Source organism: Trichosurus vulpecula, chromosome 2 (genome assembly GCF_011100635.1).
Source record: "Trichosurus vulpecula isolate mTriVul1 chromosome 2, mTriVul1.pri, whole genome shotgun sequence".
Classification (NCBI taxonomy): domain Eukaryota; kingdom Metazoa; phylum Chordata; class Mammalia; order Diprotodontia; family Phalangeridae; genus Trichosurus; species Trichosurus vulpecula.
In genome coordinates, this window is record NC_050574.1 from 7,202,072 (window position 1) to 7,221,174 (window position 19,103).

Here is a 19,103-nt window from a genome sequence, read left to right on the forward strand (position 1 = left end):
AGCACATGATCCTGGAGAGTTGGGCTGAACACTTCCATAGTATTCTCAGGAGACCATTCTCAATCCCTGCTAAAGCTCCTGTCCATTTACCGCAGGTTGTACTCAATCCCTCTCAGGGCATTCACCCATTGATGGGCATCTCCACAAGTTACAATTCTTGCTGCCAAAAAGACATCTACTTATACGTCTACATTTTGTTCTGTTTTCCTTAATCATCTTGCAAAGCAGACCTAAGAACAGTATGACAGGATCAAGGGGTAGGCACCTTTTAATTCTTTGGGCATAATTACAGGTTGTTCTGCAAAACTGATGGATCAGGTCACAGTTCCACCAACAGGGAAACAGAGACCCAGATTTTCGATATCCCCTCCAACATTTGTCTCTTTTCCCTTATATCACTGTAGCCTGACAAGTATAAGATGATATCTCAAAGTTTTAATCAGCATTTCTGTAATAAATAATGATTTGAAGAATTTTCTTGTATGACCGTATATAATTTTAATTTCTTCAGCAGAAACTGCCTGTTCTGAGCCTTTGACCATTTAAACTCATATTCTTTTAGATTTGACCAAGTTCTTTATATATTTGAGATGTGAGACCTTAATCTGACAAACTGTCTAGAATTTTTCCCCCAATTTTCTGCTTTCCTTCTGATCTTGGCTACACTGCTTTTATTTGTACAAAACCTTTGTAATTTAGTGTAATTGAAAAATCATTCCTTTTGCACCTCACCGTGCTATCTCTTGTTTAGGCATAAATTGTTCACCTCTTCATAAGTCTGATTGGTAATATGTTCCATCATGTTCTTTTAATTTCCTGTGAATTCTCCTTTATATTTAGGTCATGTATCCATTTGGACCTCATTTTGGTGAATGGGGTATGATATTGTTCTCTGTTCAATTTCTGATATACTACTTCCCAGCTTTCCCCACAATTTTCACCAAATCAGGAATTCTTATCACAAAAACTTGTCAACATTTTTCAAACACAAAGTTACTCTGTTCTACTCATCTACCTTTCTGTCTATTACCCAGCACCAGATAGCTTTTTTTTTATTACTATCATTCAGTTTTCTTTTTTAAATTTCTCTACTTTACTTTTAATTCATGGAATAAAATAAGCATTTCCATAACATGGTATAATAAAAAAAATTGCATATGGAGTAGCAAATCAATTACAACTCAACAATTTCCCATTCATTTTAAACAGGGAAAGGTTATCATGTAAATTTCTTTTTTTTCCCTTCCTTTAAAGATGGCTACCATCAGATACAAAGGTGTGTGTGTGTGTGTGTAAAATCATTCAAACATACTTCTATTTTTTCCATTCTTTCTCTAGAGCCTAAAAGCATCTTCTCTCATATGTCCTTTCTATTTTTGGGTGTTTCTAATAGTCAAAATAGGTTAACTCAAAGTTGTTGTTAAAAATATTGTGCTGATACTGTATATCACATTTTCTTGGTACTGCTCATTTCCCTCTTCATTATTTTCTGCAACTCTAGCCATGTTTTTTTTTTCTAAAATCATCAAGCTCAGAGGTTTGATAATAGAAATGAAGGAAACTAAAAGTAAAATTGACATTATAAATATGAGATAAATGAGACATTTTAAATAGGATCAAAATGACAAAAAGTGAAAAGAGATTTTTACCTCCATGAAAGAGAATTGCTCTGAAATAAAAGAAAAACTGAAAAAGTGACTCATCCTTCTGCTAGAAATGGAAGAGTGTCGAATGCCAAGTGCATTGGCTGAACATGTGTTCTACATGTAGTAGGTTGGATAAATAGATGAGCCCCCCCACCACGTATCAAAGGATTACAGATGTTCCCAGTGTCTTGTATGATATCCATTAGTCTGCCTCTTCATTCCTGATTACCAGTGTTCTTTAGTTCTAGCTGAGTATTGAAATAATTTATTTTTCATAGTATCAGTGTCTCTCTTATGCATTAGCTCAATCTCTAATCGCAGCTCATAAAATATTTGTACTGAATCAAGGAACCCTCCATTCCTCACAGAGTTACTTTCTTTCTCTATGATTAAATAATACAATGAATGAATATATTCCTTGAGCAACTGCAAGCAATCATAAAGCAAGGGCCCCAGATGCTTTTGACCGTGACACATCATAGCCAGTGTCATCCGAATCCCTCAGTATAAGAATAGAGAACTCTTCTTCACTTGGCTGGAAAGAGACTCATTCCCCTCAGTTGAGGCCAGCTTCTGGGTGGTCACTCTTTAGAATTCTTTTCATACTTTCATCTAATTAAGACTTTATTTCCAACTCTAAGGAAATGTACTAGATCATTCCTTTTTCTTTGTTCTTTCCTCAGTATCACTGTTAAATTCCCCACTCCCCCTGCCCAACAAGGGATTTGAGGGGATGTTTATAGTTTCCCTGGGGTGGTACCCTCATGATGTGGACAGAGAAGGCATTCTCACTTAGCCCTGAATAGAAGATGGGGGATTCCTTGCTGTCTTCAAGGAGGGGTGGGGCATTCCCTCCAAGCATCTGAGCTGAGCTAGGTCTCATCTTTAGATTCAGGTGGGTGAAGCACTTGCTCAATGTCCTAACCTTAGAGCATCTTGATGGTGAAGTCCTCATGCCCAGGGTAAAAGCAGGATACTTTATTCAAATGTATTATCAGGGGAGGCCAAGACATGGAAGACTGCAGCAAGTCAGCTAGCAAAATGCCACAACAAACTAGAACTGTCACATGGGAGTTGGAAGATGGATCCCAAGGTCCAAGTTGGAGAAACAAAGGTCCACATGACAAAGTGTTTCTAGTATATGGACTCAAACCAGTTTCAGTCTTTCCCACTATTTGGAAAACAGGCAGAGCCAGCAACTGTAACTCAAGCAACCAAACAACAAGGATATAGCAAAGGCTTGTTGATTTCTCAACCAGTAACTGTGTACCAGACACTAAGCTAGGACCTGGTGGTACAATGTTGTGAACCTGGTTGATGAGAAGGCTGGTGCTACCCTTGAAGGCCACCAGGTGGCACAGTAGACACAGTGATGGCCCTAGAGTCAGGAGACTCATCTTCATGAGTTCAAATCTAGCCTCAGACACTCAGCTGTGTGATCCTGGCCAAGTCACTTTACCTGGTTTGCCTCAGTTCCTCATCTGTGAAATGAGCTAGAGAAGGAAATGGCAAACCACTCCATTGTCTGTGCCAAGAAAACCCCAAGTCAGTTCATGAAGAGTCAACTGAATAACACAAAGAAACCTGATACAAATGGAAAGTTTTAAAAGAGGAGCCATTCAAATGGTGGAGGGGAGGTGGGAAAAGTGAGATATTAATGTAATGTAAACAACTTGCCCACCTGAAGATCAGACCCAAGTTCAAATTCCACCAAGACATTCTTATGTTCATCTTGAGGAAGTGACTTGACACTCCTCTATAATAGTATGGCCTCTGTCACAGAAACCAAGACTTTTAATTACCCTATGCCCAGTATAAATGGAATAGAATGTCATCAAATCCTACCCCCTCATTCCACTAATTGGAAAATGAGGCCATAAGATTGAATACAAGTGTGCTGCAGACTTCTCTACCCTTCTCTTATTATTTCCCATTCCAGGAACAGGCTCCACTCACTGGCCTTTCTGCCCCCTCCCCACCCTCAGAGAAACAGAAAACTGTCCCCAAGCTGTGCTCCTGCCAGCCTGCTCCCCTCAATATTAGCATCTTTCCGTATTACCCTCAAAACCCCTTTTCTTCCTCCATCCCCAGCTGCTAGTGCCTTCCTCTCAGAGATTACCTTCCATGTGTCTCCACTCTACAGGCTTCAACTATGTTATTCTTTACTCGTTGTTGTTAATCCTGAATGTTGGTTAAAGGAGGCAAACAAGCTAGGTGACAGAAAAATCTATATTGTTTATTATTTTCCCTGAAAGCATAGCAGAGCTAGCTTACTTGTACGTACAAGGAGTCAGAGCATAAGTTCTGACTGTCTGAACAAAGAAATGAGAAAACTTATATGCGTTATTTTAGCAGGCTCAGCAAGCTTTTATTTATGATCCCCAAGTATGTTTAACCATGATACAAGAAGAGGATTTTCCTTAATGGAATATATTATAAATACAAGAAGTCAGGATAGTTGACAAGGGTCAGTTAAAACTACAACCCAGCATTTCTGTGTTTCATTAACATTCCATAACATAGTATATGCCTGTAAAATATTAAGATAAGAAAAAGTCACATAATTCAAGATAGTTCCTCGGGGCTAAAGTTCTCATTCTTAATGACCATGGGCAGAAGCAGGAATGAATGCTCTTAAATCAGCCCCATCTAGGCTTGTTGACATAAGATAGAGGTATTCTGAATTTACTCAGAAAACAAAGAGACTGTTAGGATCAGGCTTTTCTTCTGGTTAATCAGTTCAGACTCTGAGTCTTATTGAAATTACAAAAATTATGTAAAATGGTGTTAAATATTCCTCATTATGAATGGAGAGCCATGATCAAAGTCAGGAAGGCCTGGGTCTAAGCCCTGCCTCAGACCAAGCTGGCAGAGACACTTTTACCATGTTACTGAGAAGAGACTAATGACCTGGAATATTATCAAGATCCATGCCAGCTCTGATATTCAGCTATCTGGGATCACCTCCTAGGTGAAAGGGCACTCCACCCCCAGAGATCTCCCAACATTCATAGACTATGTGGCCACACCCACATCACTCCCTTAAAGGGTAAATTCCCCAAGGGCAATCTCTCTCCAGGAATTAATTGGTAGAGACTAGTACTTTGTAAGAAAATTGGAAAGAGGAAGAGATCAGTGGGGCTACTGACCAGACAAAAAAGCAAAAACTCAGGGCTGGGAATGGGGTGGGGAGGTGGGGGCTAGAGGAGAGTTTGGGAGTTGGGTCAGATAAATTCTGCAGAGAACCATTAGCATTTCATTATCCCAGCAGATCACCAACCAAAACCAGAAGTCAAGAGGGAGAAGTCATTTGTATTTTACAGGTAAAAACAAAGAGACCTGAGGAGGTCTGGGCTTTCAAGACTAGGAAGAACTAGGGAGAATATTGGGGGGAGCTCAAGGAATACCTGGGTGGGAGGAGTCTCAATGGCAAAAGCCTCAATGCCTTCTTGATCTCTCCAAGACTAAGAGAAGGGGGGGGGGGAGTAAGGGGGTTTGGGTAAAAGGGAGCAGGAATAAAGGGCCAGAAAAATGAGGGAGGGGAAAGAGGAATTCCAGAATCCAGGAGTGCAGGGAAGGGGAGGAAAGAAGGGATAACAAATGCTAATCCAAGCAAAAGGAGGAAGGGTCAGAGATGGGAGAAGGGGCGATAACATGCCCCAATGCTCCCATTCCATCTTCTGTCTGGGGCTCGGCAAAAAAAGAACTTGGATTTCATGAAAGGCTTTCCAAAGGCCAGAACCTATAATTAGGCAGGCTAATGGGGGCAGATCTGCACTCTGGTCCTAGAGTCTATGGCACTTACTGAAAATCCTGGTATATTTTAATATAGAGCTGAATAAATGATTTTTCATTCATTCTTTAGGAGAGGTAAGAGGAATTGAGAAGCAAGTTCTAGATCTCCAATCTTTTAAGTGGTAGCCACAAATTCCCTTCCTCTGAGGTCCCCAGTCCCTAAAAAGACCTCACAGGAATCTAATTAGCCTGGGAAAATTGGAGCAGAGGAGAAAGTTGGTGGTGGATGAGGATTCATTCAAGTCCCCAGAGCCTGCCCACTGCCCCACCCCCCCCACCCCACCCCCCATGGGCTGGAGTGCTGTCCAAGGTAGGAGAGTGTTTACACAATCTGGCTAGCAGCTGTTGTAGGGGTGTAAGACCAACCCAAGACCAACAACAAGAATGCTACCAGCATGCTGCAAAAGCACAGGTTCTTTTGATCTGCTTAACTAAGAAAAGCAAAGTTAAGGGGTTGACAAGCTTACTTTAATTCAGCACACAAATATCATTCACTTAGTTCAGGGGGAAAAAGCCAGCACCCTGAACTTCAGAACAAAACACAAAGTACAAACATCAACAGACAGACCTTGTCTGATTCAAATCCCAATACACAGTTACCAGAGTTTAACAAAGTCCCAACATCTGGGTTTACGAGCTGGAGGGCTTCTTAGCTACAGCTGCCCAGGAGTCTCCAAATGCCACCAAGAGTGAGAGCCCTGGGCAAACGGCTCTGTCTTCTCTTCTTATGGGGTTTCAGACATCATCAAACGTCATCTGAATGACCAGAACTTAGGCTGCTATGATTGGCTCTTGAGTTGGCTCCTCCCCTTAGGACCCTGGGAAGTTCACATCCACATAGGTTAGGTTAACACCTAATAGGGGTTAGAGCCTGGGGCTTAACACTTAGTAAGACTCAATGAAATACACTGAATTACTCAAATGAAACAAAAGCCAAACTCTTCAAGGGCACTTGTTGAACTAAGTGCTAAGAGCCCATTTTGCTTACCAACACAGAGAGTAGTAGGGAACCAGGAAACTGAGCGGGGATGGAGATGGTTTCACAGGCTGGAGTCCACTTTTCAAGTGGCCAGATCTCAGAGGACCATGGGCCAGGAGGGCCTTCAGAGCTCCAGGCCCTCATTTTGCCATGGAGCATGAAGGCTCAGAGCCCTCAATGACTTTCTGAGGGTCACAGGGGTATTAAGGAACAGCCAGGATTCCAGCCTGGGTCACAGATTTACACCAGTAGGGAATTCCAAGATTGTTTTCTGACTTCCTTCCAACTCTAACCTTCCCTGAGATTTTTGTTTGTTTGTTTTCTGAGCTGATCTTCAGATCACAGGAATGCAGGTATATTTGAAACCTGAAAGGGGCTTAGTTTGAGGTCACCAAGTCCAGCCCCCTCATTTTACAGAGGAGAATACTGAGGTTCAGTGACTTACCAGCCAAGGTTAAGTGGTATTGATCTGAAAGTTTGGTTAAAGGAGGCAAACACCTTAGGTGAGATATATAAAGCTAGCAGATACATGATCATGGAGCCAGAAGCAAAGTTCTGATTGACTGAAAAAAGAAAGACAAGGTTTAAGTAACAATCCCAACTCCAGCTTATGGTCTCCATATCATACAAAAGGAAGTTTCTTAGTTGAATGAGTGAATTGACAAGGTAATGTCACTTAGAGATTATGATCCCAAGATGCAAATGTTCCTAGAATATCAAGATAGAGAAATCCCGTTGTTCTGGTTGCAGACATCCTGTTACCACAGAAAAGGTACCATTTGCCAATCTTTGAAGTTGCTGAGACAGCAAAGGGCATTTTTAGAATGGAGCAAAGCAATTGAGATGATTAATTCAGGCTTTGGATCTTATTGGGGTTCAAGTAATTTGAAAGGATTGTCACTGGGTAGAGCCTGGAGTCAGACCCCAGAGAATCCTCCCTCTGACCTATCCCGGCTAAGACTCTGGGAAAGTCACTATCCCTCTCAGCCTCAGTTTCCTCATCTGGGAAATGGGGATAACAGCCCCTATTGGGCAGGGCTGTTGTGAGGATCAAAGAGATCACACGTGCAAAGCTCAGTACAGAGCCTAGCAGTGGGACCTGGGGCAGTTGGATTCAAACCCAGGTCCTGATTCCAAATGCAGAGCTATTCCCCACCTCTATCAGGCAGCCTTCCATCCTGGGGTTGGGGGCAGGGCCCCAAAGAGTTCTTTCCTGGGAGGAAAGAAGGATTCTTGCGGAGAACACAGGACAAAAGAATTATGAAAAATGCTTCATTTCCTGGTTCTGAAATGTTCTTCCAAAGGAGGTGGGGGGAGGTAAGATACCTCGGGGGCTGCCCAGACCAGGGAGCCCTGGAGACCCAGACTTACTTTTTCTGGCCAAAGACTCTGGCTCCTTTGATGTCGTCTCAGTCTGGCTAGACAGCTGAATGATGACAAAGACTCACTGCTTCCAGGAATCTGTCCTACAGCCTTCTATAACTCCTTTATTTATGTCTTCTCTCTCCACCCCTTGTTCTTCCTAGCTAAGCAAAGTTAAACTTGACTCCACCATGCCCCACCTTCTCCCAGCCCAGATGTGTGTGGGTGAGGTTGGGGGAGGGCTGAGTGTCCAAAGCTCCCTTTACCCAGCCTGGGTTAGTTAAGTGGTCTGCTGTCAGTGCTGCTACCCCTTACCAAATAATGCAGAGAAATCGCCAAAGACCCCTCCTTCCTTTGGGCTGGGGGAATCTGATACCAAATTGGCCCCCACTCCAGACTGAATCAGATTTAGGACTCCCCAGAGATCTTATTCTTCTGTGCTTGAGAGGAGAAAAAACTTTAGCCTGCCTCAAGTCTCTCCCCATTCCAGCCCAGCCTCAAAGTTATTTTCCTAAAGTGCAGGTCTGACCATGTCAGCCCCCTCTCCCCCTCAATAAACTCCAGTGGCTCCCTATTGCTTCTAGGAGCAAATACAAAATGCTTTGCTTGGCATGCAAAGCCCTGCCTAATTTAGCCCTCTGCTACCTTTCCAGTCTTCTTACACCATTCTCCCCCACATGTACTCCTCAGTCTGGTGACACTGGCCTCCTGGAGGTTTCTCTCACAAGACCCTCCAGCTCCCACCATTTTCTCTGGACTTCCCCCATGCCTGAGACACTCTTCATCCTCTGCTCTGACCACTCACCTTCCCAGCTCCCTTTAAGTCCCAGCTAAAATTCTCCCTTCTACAGGAAGCTTCTCCAACCCCTCAACATTTCAGTCTTAGTTATTTCCTATTTGTCATCTATAAAGCTCACTGAACTTATTTGTATGTTGCCTCCCCGATGCGACTGTGACAGGCAGAGGGCAGAGACTTGTATTTTGTCTCTTTTTGTATCCCTGGTGCTTACCACTGAGCCTGGCACATTGTTGTTGGTCAGGGTTGTTTGACTCTCCCTTACCCTGTGAACCACAGCTCTCCAATATTGTCCACATGGTTTTCTTGGCAACTATTCTGGGGTGGTTTCCCATTTCCTTCTCCAATGGATTAAGGCCAACAGAGTTAAGTGATATGCCCAAAGTCACACAGCTGGTAAGAATGGAGAAGGAAAGAGACATGCAAGAGAACAAGTAGGGGATTCAAAATATGAATTAGCAATGAAGAAAAGAATGGCCTTCCTCTAGTGATGGTTCATCCTATGAATAAATACAGTGCAATAAAGAATCATGACTCAGAACACCAAAAGAAAGGGAAATTTTGTAAATTCCTGGGAATCTAAAAATCAGGAAAACTCTAATAACTAATTGCTCAGAAGTTAGATAATAGCAAAAAAGGAAGCTAAAATAAAATACAGATTACAAAAAGAATATAAATCAAAGGTCTTAAATCAAAATGACATAAAAGTGAAAAGAGATTTATACCTACAGGAAACAGAATTGTTCTAAAATGGTAGAACTAAAAAAGTGAATATATCATTCTGCTAGAATTGAAAGAAAATGAAATGGAAGAGCATTAAATGTCAAGTGCATTGGCTGAATATATGTTCTACATGTAGGAGGTTGGATAAATAGATGAGCCCTCCCAAATATCAAAAGTTGACCAGATGTCCGTCTTTACTCCTGCTTCTTGACTCTTGATCTCCAATGTTCTTGAGTTCTGTCTGGTGGCATATTGAAATAATTTATGTTTCATTAATAGTGTCAGTGTCTCATGCATTAGGTCAGTCTCCAACCCTAGCTTATAAAATATTACATTTTTATTGAACAAAGAAACTTCCTTTCCTCACAGTTATTTTTGTTTCTCTATCACTAAATAATACAATGAATGAATATATTCCTTGAACAATTTCAAGCAGTCATAAAGCAGTGACAGCAGATGTTTTTGACCATGACACATCATACCCAGTGCCATCTCAACTCCTCAGCATCTGAATAGAGAATTCTTCTTCATTTGGCTGGAAAGTCTCATTTCATTCAATTGAAGTCAACTTTAGAATCCTTTTCATACTTTCAGCTAATAAGAATTTATTTCAAACTTTAATGGAATTTACTAGAACATTCCTTTTTCTTTGTTCTTTCCTCAGTATCACTGTTTCATTCCCCCATTCTCCCCACCAAGAACACACAGTTCTTAGCCACTTTTCACAAAATCTTCATTGAATTTTCTTAATATATCACTTAAGACCCTTCTGGTGGGTAGGAATTTGGCATCACTTCCCGCCCCCCCCCCGACCCCCCGCCACAGATTCTTGGATCTCACTAACAGAACACATACCCTCTCCCTAATTCTTTTGGGAGAAGCATTTTATAGTAAGACATTTTTCCCCCAACTTTTATTATTCCAACATGATTTTCACTTTAAATAAAAAATGCTCTTCTTAATATTCCATTGAGCTCTTAATGCCTAGTTTTCAGTGTTGGCTCTGACACTCACAAAGGGTACATGATTTTTAGGCAAATCCCTTCTTTGGGATTCAGTTTCTTCTTCAAAGTTGATGAAGCCAGACACTGTTTGTCCTTTGCACCCAGTGCAGTGTCTGCAACATACAGATGAGGAAACTGAGGCTAAGAGATCAAGTGACCTGATGTGACTGATGGGGATCTGAAGGAACGTTCTTTCTCCTCACCAGCCCCGCTGGTCTGAACGAAGGACGTTCTCTGCTTTTTCTCTGAAGTCTGTAAGAAGGCAGTTCTCTGCTCTTGTTTCAAAACTGGACATATAATAATACAATCTCAAAACATTCACCGTTTCAGCACAGTCTGGAGCCACGCTAATAATCACTCAAGCCCTGGCTCCCACCATCCACACCTCCCCCAAGGCTATCACAATTCACAGCCGTTTTAAATCCCATCTTCGTCCCCTCCATTAGGCATAACAACATATGATCCCTCTTCTCCCTGTCTGCATCCCATCCATAATTCCACCCAGGATCAGCACTGCGGACAGCGACAGCTCCCTAGGGGTGCCTGATGGGAGAGGACACAGCCAGATCATCCCCAAACTTTTGGGCTAAATCCCAGATCCTCTTCTTTTCCTCAGGGGTGCAGCAGGAGGACAGGATGATATTCATGTCTCCCCAGCATAGTTCAAACTGGAGGGGAATCACTTTAAAACCCTCTACAAACTGGGTGGGATTTTCTGAATAAAAAGGCCAAGTTTTTCCTTAACCTGACCAGGATCAGAGATTGGAATCTGCTACTTCCGGCAAAAGCGATGGGAGGGAACCCACGAATCAGGAGCTTGGGGTGGAGGGAGATAGGGAGTTCCACCTCTTGTAAGGGGAGGACTAGGGAGCAGGGGATTCTGGGAAACCGAGTCCGGCTGCGGAGGTCGAGGAGACCAAGGAGCAGGCGGGGCAGGTAATTTCAAGGCCTCCTGGGAAATGGAGTCCGGAAGCGCCCCTGGCGGTAAAGGCCCTGGAAATGGAGGTTTAGGGGACCAATGGGCGGGAGGTGCCGGCGGATTGGGGGCGGGACATCCTGTAGAATACCCTTAGCTTCCTGGTAAGGCGCCTGTGTTGCCGCAGGGGCTGATAGAGGAGCGGTAGAGACCGGTGCCTGCGTAGGGGCTCCCGGAGCCGAAGGTCGTGGGTCTGAAAGAAGGGTACCATCAGGTAGGTCAGGTTCGTTCTGTTTCCCCTTTGCTGGAGTCAGTTTAAGTAGGGGCTCCCTACACTGCTCCCGCAGTTCTGGGTCCTGGGAAAGGCACCTGAAAGCCTGGACGTAGGGAACTTGTGTAAACTTCCCTTCCCAGCGGCAGAAGAGATCCGGCTGTAGGATGGTGGTGCAGTGCAGAGCTCCGCGCAGGCCTCTTAAATGTCCGGGCCCTCCAGAGGACATGGCATTATAGGAAGGTGTAAAGGTGAGCCAGGTCCGTGCACGTGTTGTAGAGGGTGCTCAGACTGCAAACGGCCAAATGAGAAGGAGTATGTGGCGTGTACATATGGGCATGAAAACCTGGTATTTTGAGAGAACAAAAGAGAATCTGCAGATTGTTTCAGGATCTTTCCTGCCTCCTTCAAGCACAAAGCACGAGTACATTGCTAATATTGGATCCTGAAATTTGAAATATTAGCGCCTAACAGCCCTCGTGCAAGTTGAGATTTTTAAGTCATTGCCATTAGTAACTAAACATGTATATTTAATTTGGTGAATTCACAATTCAGTGAGTGTAATGGGGAATCTGTTCGTTTAAATTCGACTTTTTAAGTTTTATAACTCTGCTTCGATGAAGTTGTTTTGAAATGGACTAAATTGGCAAAAGTAAGGTTAAAATCTCATGAAATGGACTGGTAAAGATAGCAGGATTGTTTTAAAACGACAACTAAATCCCCACTGGATTATGTTTTCCTCTAAACTAGCCCTTTGAAAGGAAGGACATCAGGCTTCCTATTTATAACTACCAGGGATGTAAGTTAGCAGGTGGTTCAAGGAATGACTGAGAAACCAAAAAGGAAACATTTAAAGTGCCTGCTTTTATTTGATCTGGTCTTAGATCATTGATCACATAAATAAAATTACCAAAGAAAATTGTAGAAAGAAAGTCCACCAATTAGAAATGGAGATCCAAGAAAACCTAAGGGAGAAATTAACTTCACAGTTTGAATCTGGCAAGAGGAAGCTAACTAAGTTAGAAGACACCAAGAAGTACTAAAACTAAACTAAAAGAATAAAAAAACCCCATAAAATGTGGAAATCTCTTGAGTAAAACAAGTGATATGGACAACAGTTCAAGGTGAGACAGTATATGAATTGTTGGGTTACTTGGAAGTTATGATCCAATAAAGAGTCTAGCGAACATATGGTAAGAAATTATTAAGGAAAATTGCCCTGAAATTCTAGGACAAGAGAGTAAAGTACAAATAGAAAAAAATTTGAGTGTTCAAAATAGTATCACAGCCAAGCTTCAAAGCTCCCGGGTTGACGAGAACATAGTAGAAGCAACAGGAAAAGAAAAACAATTTAAATACTGTGGAGCTACAATGAGGAGAACCCAAGATTTAGCAGATTCTACATGAAAAGACCTCAGGTCCTGGGACATTATATTTCATAGAGCAAGGGAGCTGGTGTTTCAATCAAAAATAACTTACCTAGCAAAGCTGAGTATAATCCTGAATGAAAAAAAATTGGACATGTAAAATGAATTGAAGGGCATTCAGGTATTTCTGACAAAAAGTCCAGAACCCAGTGGAAAATTGGCCATAGAAGATCCAGGAGAAACAGGGTTTAAAACTAGTAAGACCAGTTATAAAGGACTGAATTGGTCAAACTGTTTACTTTTTATATGTGAAAATGTAACCAGTCCTTTTAAGAATGTCATCATTACTTGGGTAGTTTGAAGGGAAAGCTTGGGCTGACTTGAGTATGATGGGGTGATTCTAAAAAATGGGTAAGCAGAGGTAAAATGGAGGAATTATCACATCCAAGTGAGTCCTGAAAGGAAGAAGTGATATAGAGGAAGCAGGTGGTGGGGAAGCTTGGTAATGCTAAAACTTTATTCTCAGGGGATTATCAGAAGAGGAAGGAGACACTTTATGAACAAATTAAATTATTTCAATATGCAGCTAGAACCTGAGAACTTTGGAAATCAGGAATCAAGAGGCAGAGTGATGGATATGATACAAGAGAATGGTGCCATCTGTAAAGCCTTTGATACTTGGGCAGGGTCATCTATTTATGCAACATGGTACATGGAAAACACGTGTTCAGCCAATGCACTTGGCATTTGATACTCTTCCATTTCTGGCACAATGATAGGATTCACTCTTTTAGAAGTTCTATTATTTTAGAGCAACTTACTTTCATGTAGGTAAAAATCTTTTCACTTTTTCGTCATTTTGATGACACCTAATTTATCTTCTATGCATAATCTGTATTTTATTTTATTTATCTATATTTTATTTTAGTTTCCTTTTTTTATTATTGAACTTCTGAGCAATTAAAGAAGTTACTAGAATTTTCCTGATTTTTTTATGATTCCCAAGAATTTACAAAATTTCCCTTTTCACTTTGTGTTCTGAGTCATGATCCTTCATTGCCCTGTATTTATTCATAGGATGAACCATCACTAGAGGAAGGCCATGCTTTTCTTCATTGATAATTCATCTCTGGAATCCCTAACTTCTTATTACCAAAAGCTCTTCCACATTTCTTTACTTCCCCATCCTTACTAGCTGTGTGACCCTAGGTATGTCACTTAACCCTGTTGGCCTTATTCCATTGGAGAAGGAAATGGCAAACCACCCCAGATTATTTGCCAAGAAAACCTCATGGACAGTATTGGCGAGCTGTGGTCCACAGGGTAAGGGAGAGTCGAACAAAACTGACCTACAACAGTGTGCCAGGTACAGGGCTAATCATCAGAGATTCAAAAAGAGACAAAGTACAGTCCCTGCCCTCAGGCAGCTCACAGTCACCTGGGGGAGACAACATGTGAATGCTTACACTGTGAGATGTTTGAAGGATAAATAGGAAATAACTAATGGTAGAATGAAGAGGGGTTGGAGAAGCTTACTGTAGAAGGGGAGATTTTAGTTGGTCCTTTAAGGGAGCCAGGAAGGCAACTGGTTAGAGCAGGGGAGGGAGAGTGTCCTAGACTTGAGGAAGGCCAGAGGAAAATCTGGGAGCTGGGAGCTGGAGAGTCTTGTGAGTGAAACCTCCAGGAGATCAGTGTCACCAGACTGAAGAGTATATGTGGGGGAGAAAGGTGTGAGAATGCTAGAAAGGTAGCAGAGGGCTACCAAGCAGAGCATTTTGTATGTGCTCCTGGAAGCAATAGGAGGCCACTGGAGTTTATTGAGTGGGAGACGGGGCTGACAAGGTCAGACCTGCACATTAGGAAAATGACTTTGAGGCTGGACTAGAATAAGGAGAGATGTGAGGCAGGCTTATGAACCCAGATGTTGATGCTTTCCTGATAACTATGAATTGTGATTGTAATTTATTTGTATTTGCTCAGAAGGTCATGTTGCTGCCTTTTTCCTCCTGAACTAAGTGAATGATATTTGTATGTTGGATTAAAGTAATATTGTTAACCCCTTAATATTACTTTCCTTAGTAGAGCAGATCAAGAGAAACTGCTGGCAGCTCCTATATGCTGGTCTTGTTGGGTCTTACACCCTACAACAGCCCTTAGCCAAATTGTTGTTACAGTGCCTTCATGGAGGCAAGGTGGAGCTTATATACAGAAAGATTGTGGGAGGGATTGAGGGGTGGTCAAGTAGCCTGTAGTGAATAGAGGAGGGTAGTTTAGGGAGGGTCTTGAGGAGTCTAAGGAGGATCTTGATGGGACTGGGGTGACCAGAGGCAAGACTCCAGGAAACAAGAGAGTGGGATTTTGATGGGATCAAGGGTGGGAAGCAGCTGGACAAAATAGGGCTAGGCTAGGTAGAGATTTAGGCCCAGCAATAAGGAAAGGCTTATGGCCTCAGGAGAAGGCCAGATCAAGTGGGAAGAGTCAAGGAGAGTTCAAGGGGGTTCCCAGAGACTGTACCCCATCAAGGATACCCAGTTCAGATCCTTCAAAACCTTCTGGTATTATGGTTCTCTCCCTGGAGAAGAGAGAAGAACCATCAACCAGGACCATAAAGCCCATGACTTGCACCAATGACCATTATGAAATTCAGCCTTAGGGTGCATACATTTATTCATCAGTAAATGGGGGGCACTTAGGTGGTACAGTGGTTAATGCACCTGTCCTGAGGTCAGGAACACTCAGTGTTCCTGAATTCAAATCTGGCCTCAGACACCTACTAGCTGTGTGACCCTGGGCCAGTCACTTCACCCTGTTTAGGGACAGTTTCCTCAGTTGGAGAAGGAAAGGGCAAACCCCTCAAATATCTCTTCCAGGAAAACCCTAAATGGGGCCATGAAGAGTCTGACATGACTAAAACAACTGAAGAACAGCAAGAACATTTAATCACCTGCAGTGTATGAATAGTGGCCAGTGATGGAGAAAGTGCAGGAGCCCAAACCTAGGGGAAGCCTGGGTCAGCACTCATGGAGCTCAAAAGACAGAAGGAGCTTCTCTATGACTGAGGCACAGGCTTGAGGACCCCAAGCCTTTGGCTGTGATCTGAATCCAAGCCATTCTGCTCATCAGGGCATCTGTGCATGTGCCAAAGGTCCTTGTCCCAGCCTTGATCAGCTGACTGTGATGTCCTGTGAGAAGGGAGTTCAGACCGGTGGGAAAAGATTTTGTGTCCTGAGGCTTATTGCCTGTATTACTTTGTTTTATGTCAGGTACACTATATGCCATTAGCGTTGTCTGGATTTTGTGTTCTATACACTGACCTTGTGTATGATTTGATTAGCCAGAGGAAGCAGGGGGTCAAAGGAGTGTCACACTTTGTTTGTAAAGTCTCAAAGCTTCAGAGGATATGGTGTCCTTCTTGGGTTCCTAATTCTGGCCAAGTTGGGAATCTAAAGAAAGAAATCCATAGAGAAGGGAGGACAGCTCTGTGCAGTGCAAACCAATTAGAAATTCAATTTATGCTTGAAGGGCAGTCCATTCTAAGGGTACTTCTTGGTTGTGCTTGAAGTGTGCCTGAGTGTTTTTAATCTAAGTGCATTCAACCACACCCACACCATAATTATATCTTAATCTGACAGATCTGAGGCAGTTTCTAGGCTTTGCCTTCCATCCTGATTTTTGGCCTTTCTCTGGGGTGGGGGTGGGGGAGTTCCAAATGCCTTGGGGATGGGTCTGCAGTATATATCTAGATTTTTCTCTTGTCTCTTCCTTCTTTTGGCTTCATTTTCATCCCCAAACTTTCCCTCTCCTTTCCAGTTCAGCTACCAGATAACAAGATTAATACCTACTTTGCCACAGTACCCAGATTTGGAGTGTCAATCTATGACCTAAGGCCCCATTCCCCAGCACTGGCATAGAGCACTTCCCTGCCCACCACTCTTTGGGACTAGAAAAGGTCCTGAAGGGTGGGAACTGTCTTTTGTTTAAAAAAAAAAGGCCAGAAAGATCATTAAGGATTCAGTGCTGGATTATGGCGCTCCCCCCCTCTCCTCAGTTTGGAGGAGAATTCAGTGGGGGTGGGCAGGTCTGGGTCCAGGTTGCAGAGAAGAAGGGGGAGGCCTGAGGTGGAGGGAATCAGGGGAGGGGATTGGGTGGGAGAAACTAGATGGATGTAGGACAGGCAAGTCCTTGTGGGGAAGAAGGGGCAGCAGGGGTAGAGCTGGGAGACCAGGAGATTCTGCTGAGTAGGGTTGGAGTCTCTGAGCTGGCTAAGGGAGGGAGGGAGAGAGGGGTGGAGCAGTCGGGGAGGGGAGCTCAGAGATGACTAGCCTAGTGGGTCGTGTCCCTGGGGGGGAAGTTTGAAAGCATGGGAGGGATGAGTAGGGGTGGGCACGGCAAGACTCCTGGGATTAGGGGAGCCCACCCAGAATAAGCTACCTGGAAGTGAAAGTCCTAGGATCTGTGATCTCTCTGCCTTCGTCCCTCACTACTGACATCTCTCTGCCTTCTGGGAGCCAGCTCTGCACATGTAGGTGCAGGTAGGTCTGAACAAGGGCCCCTCCCCACTCCCCACTTCTGCTCTCTGCACTTTCCCTTGGGCCTCAGATTCCCCCTCTGACCTCTTGTTAACTGCCCTCCAGGCTTGCCAAGAGCAGGCCTCCCTCCAAGTCCTGGCTCTGGGGGTTGCCCCTGCTTCTTGTCCAGGCTCCCTGTCACATCCCAAAGATCCTAGGGTGCCATCCCCAGTTTTACCATATATATCTTACCCAAAGTATGAGGTGCAGGCAGAGCTCTGCATCTGGGGTCATAGAGGGTCTGACTTGTGTCATTCCCTATGAGATCTGAAATCCCTTCTGCCTCTTGGGTCCCTCTACAAGGATGGGGGAGTGACATGAGGTCCAAGGGAAGGAGTTAGAGAGGGTGGCAAGTCCTCTTCTTGCTCAGAGCAAGCTCTCTTCCAAGCCTGACCCTGCCTGCTGCCTTCCTCCTGAGGTGGAGTCTGTCCCCTGAGGGTAGAGAGGGGTCTTTGTAACCCTTCTGAGAGGTTTAGATGTGACATTCCAGGCAGGTCTTCAGCATCCACTCTAGGAAGAGGAGGTAAAGACCATGTCTCTTCCATTCTGAGATTCTTCTCTTTCCCCAGGTCAGCTTGTAGATCCCAAAGCCTAGAACCAGAGGGAATGGCCCCTGGCACCCAGAGACCTTCATCTCAGGTGAGTGCAGTCCATCCACAGACCTGACCAACATCAGCAAACCTGGAATCCAAGAGAGCCAAGGAAGCTTTATCCTCTTAGATGTAGGCTGTCCTTTCTAGTGCTGTCAGCAGAACAGAAATTGTCTTCCTGCTTCTGCTGATTTCCTCTTGCCTTAGGCCGCACAAGCCTTCCATGGTCTCTCTGAATCCCTCTCATTTACCACTTCTTAGGTCAAGTCAGTAAGCATTTAGAAAGTGGCTCCTCTGTGCCAAGTGCTGTGCTAACCTACTGAGGATGCAAAGGAAGGTTGAAAAAAAAAAACCATTCCCTGCTCTCCATGAGCTTACACTCCAATGGGGAAAGAACATGTTAGTCAGTAGCTGTGTCTAAACAAACTCTATACAGTATGGATGGGAGGCACCCTGAGAGGGAGGGCTCTGGCAGTGTCAGGGACCAGGAAAATCTTGTTTTCAGATGAGATGTTACCTGAGATACAAAGGAAGCCAGGAGGCCCAGGTGCAGGGGGAGGATATTTCAAGCATGAGAGACAACCATTGGAAAGGCACAGGGTCCGGGCATGGAGGGTCTTGGTCAACGTTCAGCCAGGAGGCCAGCGTCCCTGAGTCTGAGGGAAGAAAAAGCCCAAGGTGTAAGAAGACTGAAAAGGTTAAGAGGCTGGTCGTGGTGTCTGCTATGTGCTGGGAACCACATAAGTATTCCTTCATTTAATCGTATTGTGGGAATTGTCAGGGTCACCTAGAGATAGGCAGAATAAGGGAGTGCAGGATACAGCCAGACAGTGAACTGCTTCATTTATCCCCTCAAGAGCCTGGCACTCCAGGAGTAGGTGATGGACATGTGTATGTAAACTCTCACAGAGGACACAGAGACACTCTCCCCCTGGAGTTTAGGAGCCATCCTTTGGGTAGGATCAGCGTAGGCAAGCCTACAAAGAAGTTCTGGATAAGAATAGGTCAGGGGATACAGAGAAGAAAAGAAAAAGTTTTAGGAAAAGGAAAAAACTGTGAATTTAGAGGCAGTTAGAAAGGTCTGGT

The 19,103-nt window shown here is 43.7% G+C and overlaps 1 protein-coding gene across 3 annotated transcripts in view; it reads left to right on the top strand.

The window, feature by feature from the left end:
* LOC118835848 (zinc finger protein 665-like) overlaps nt 1-19,103 on the top strand; it is a 110,595-nt gene that overhangs the window by 82,980 nt on the left and 8,512 nt on the right. For 2 of the 3 annotated variants that reach the window (XM_036743129.1, XM_036743130.1), the window contains exons 1-2: nt 11,421-11,495; nt 17,997-18,066. The exons of the other annotated variant lie outside the window; for it this stretch is intronic. In XM_036743129.1, the coding sequence (XP_036599024.1) occupies nt 18,034-18,066 (33 nt within the window). In that variant the 5' untranslated portion in view covers nt 11,421-11,495; nt 17,997-18,033. Of the gene's footprint in view, nt 1-11,420; nt 11,496-17,996; nt 18,067-19,103 lie in introns of those variants that run through there. 3 annotated transcript variants of the gene reach the window in all.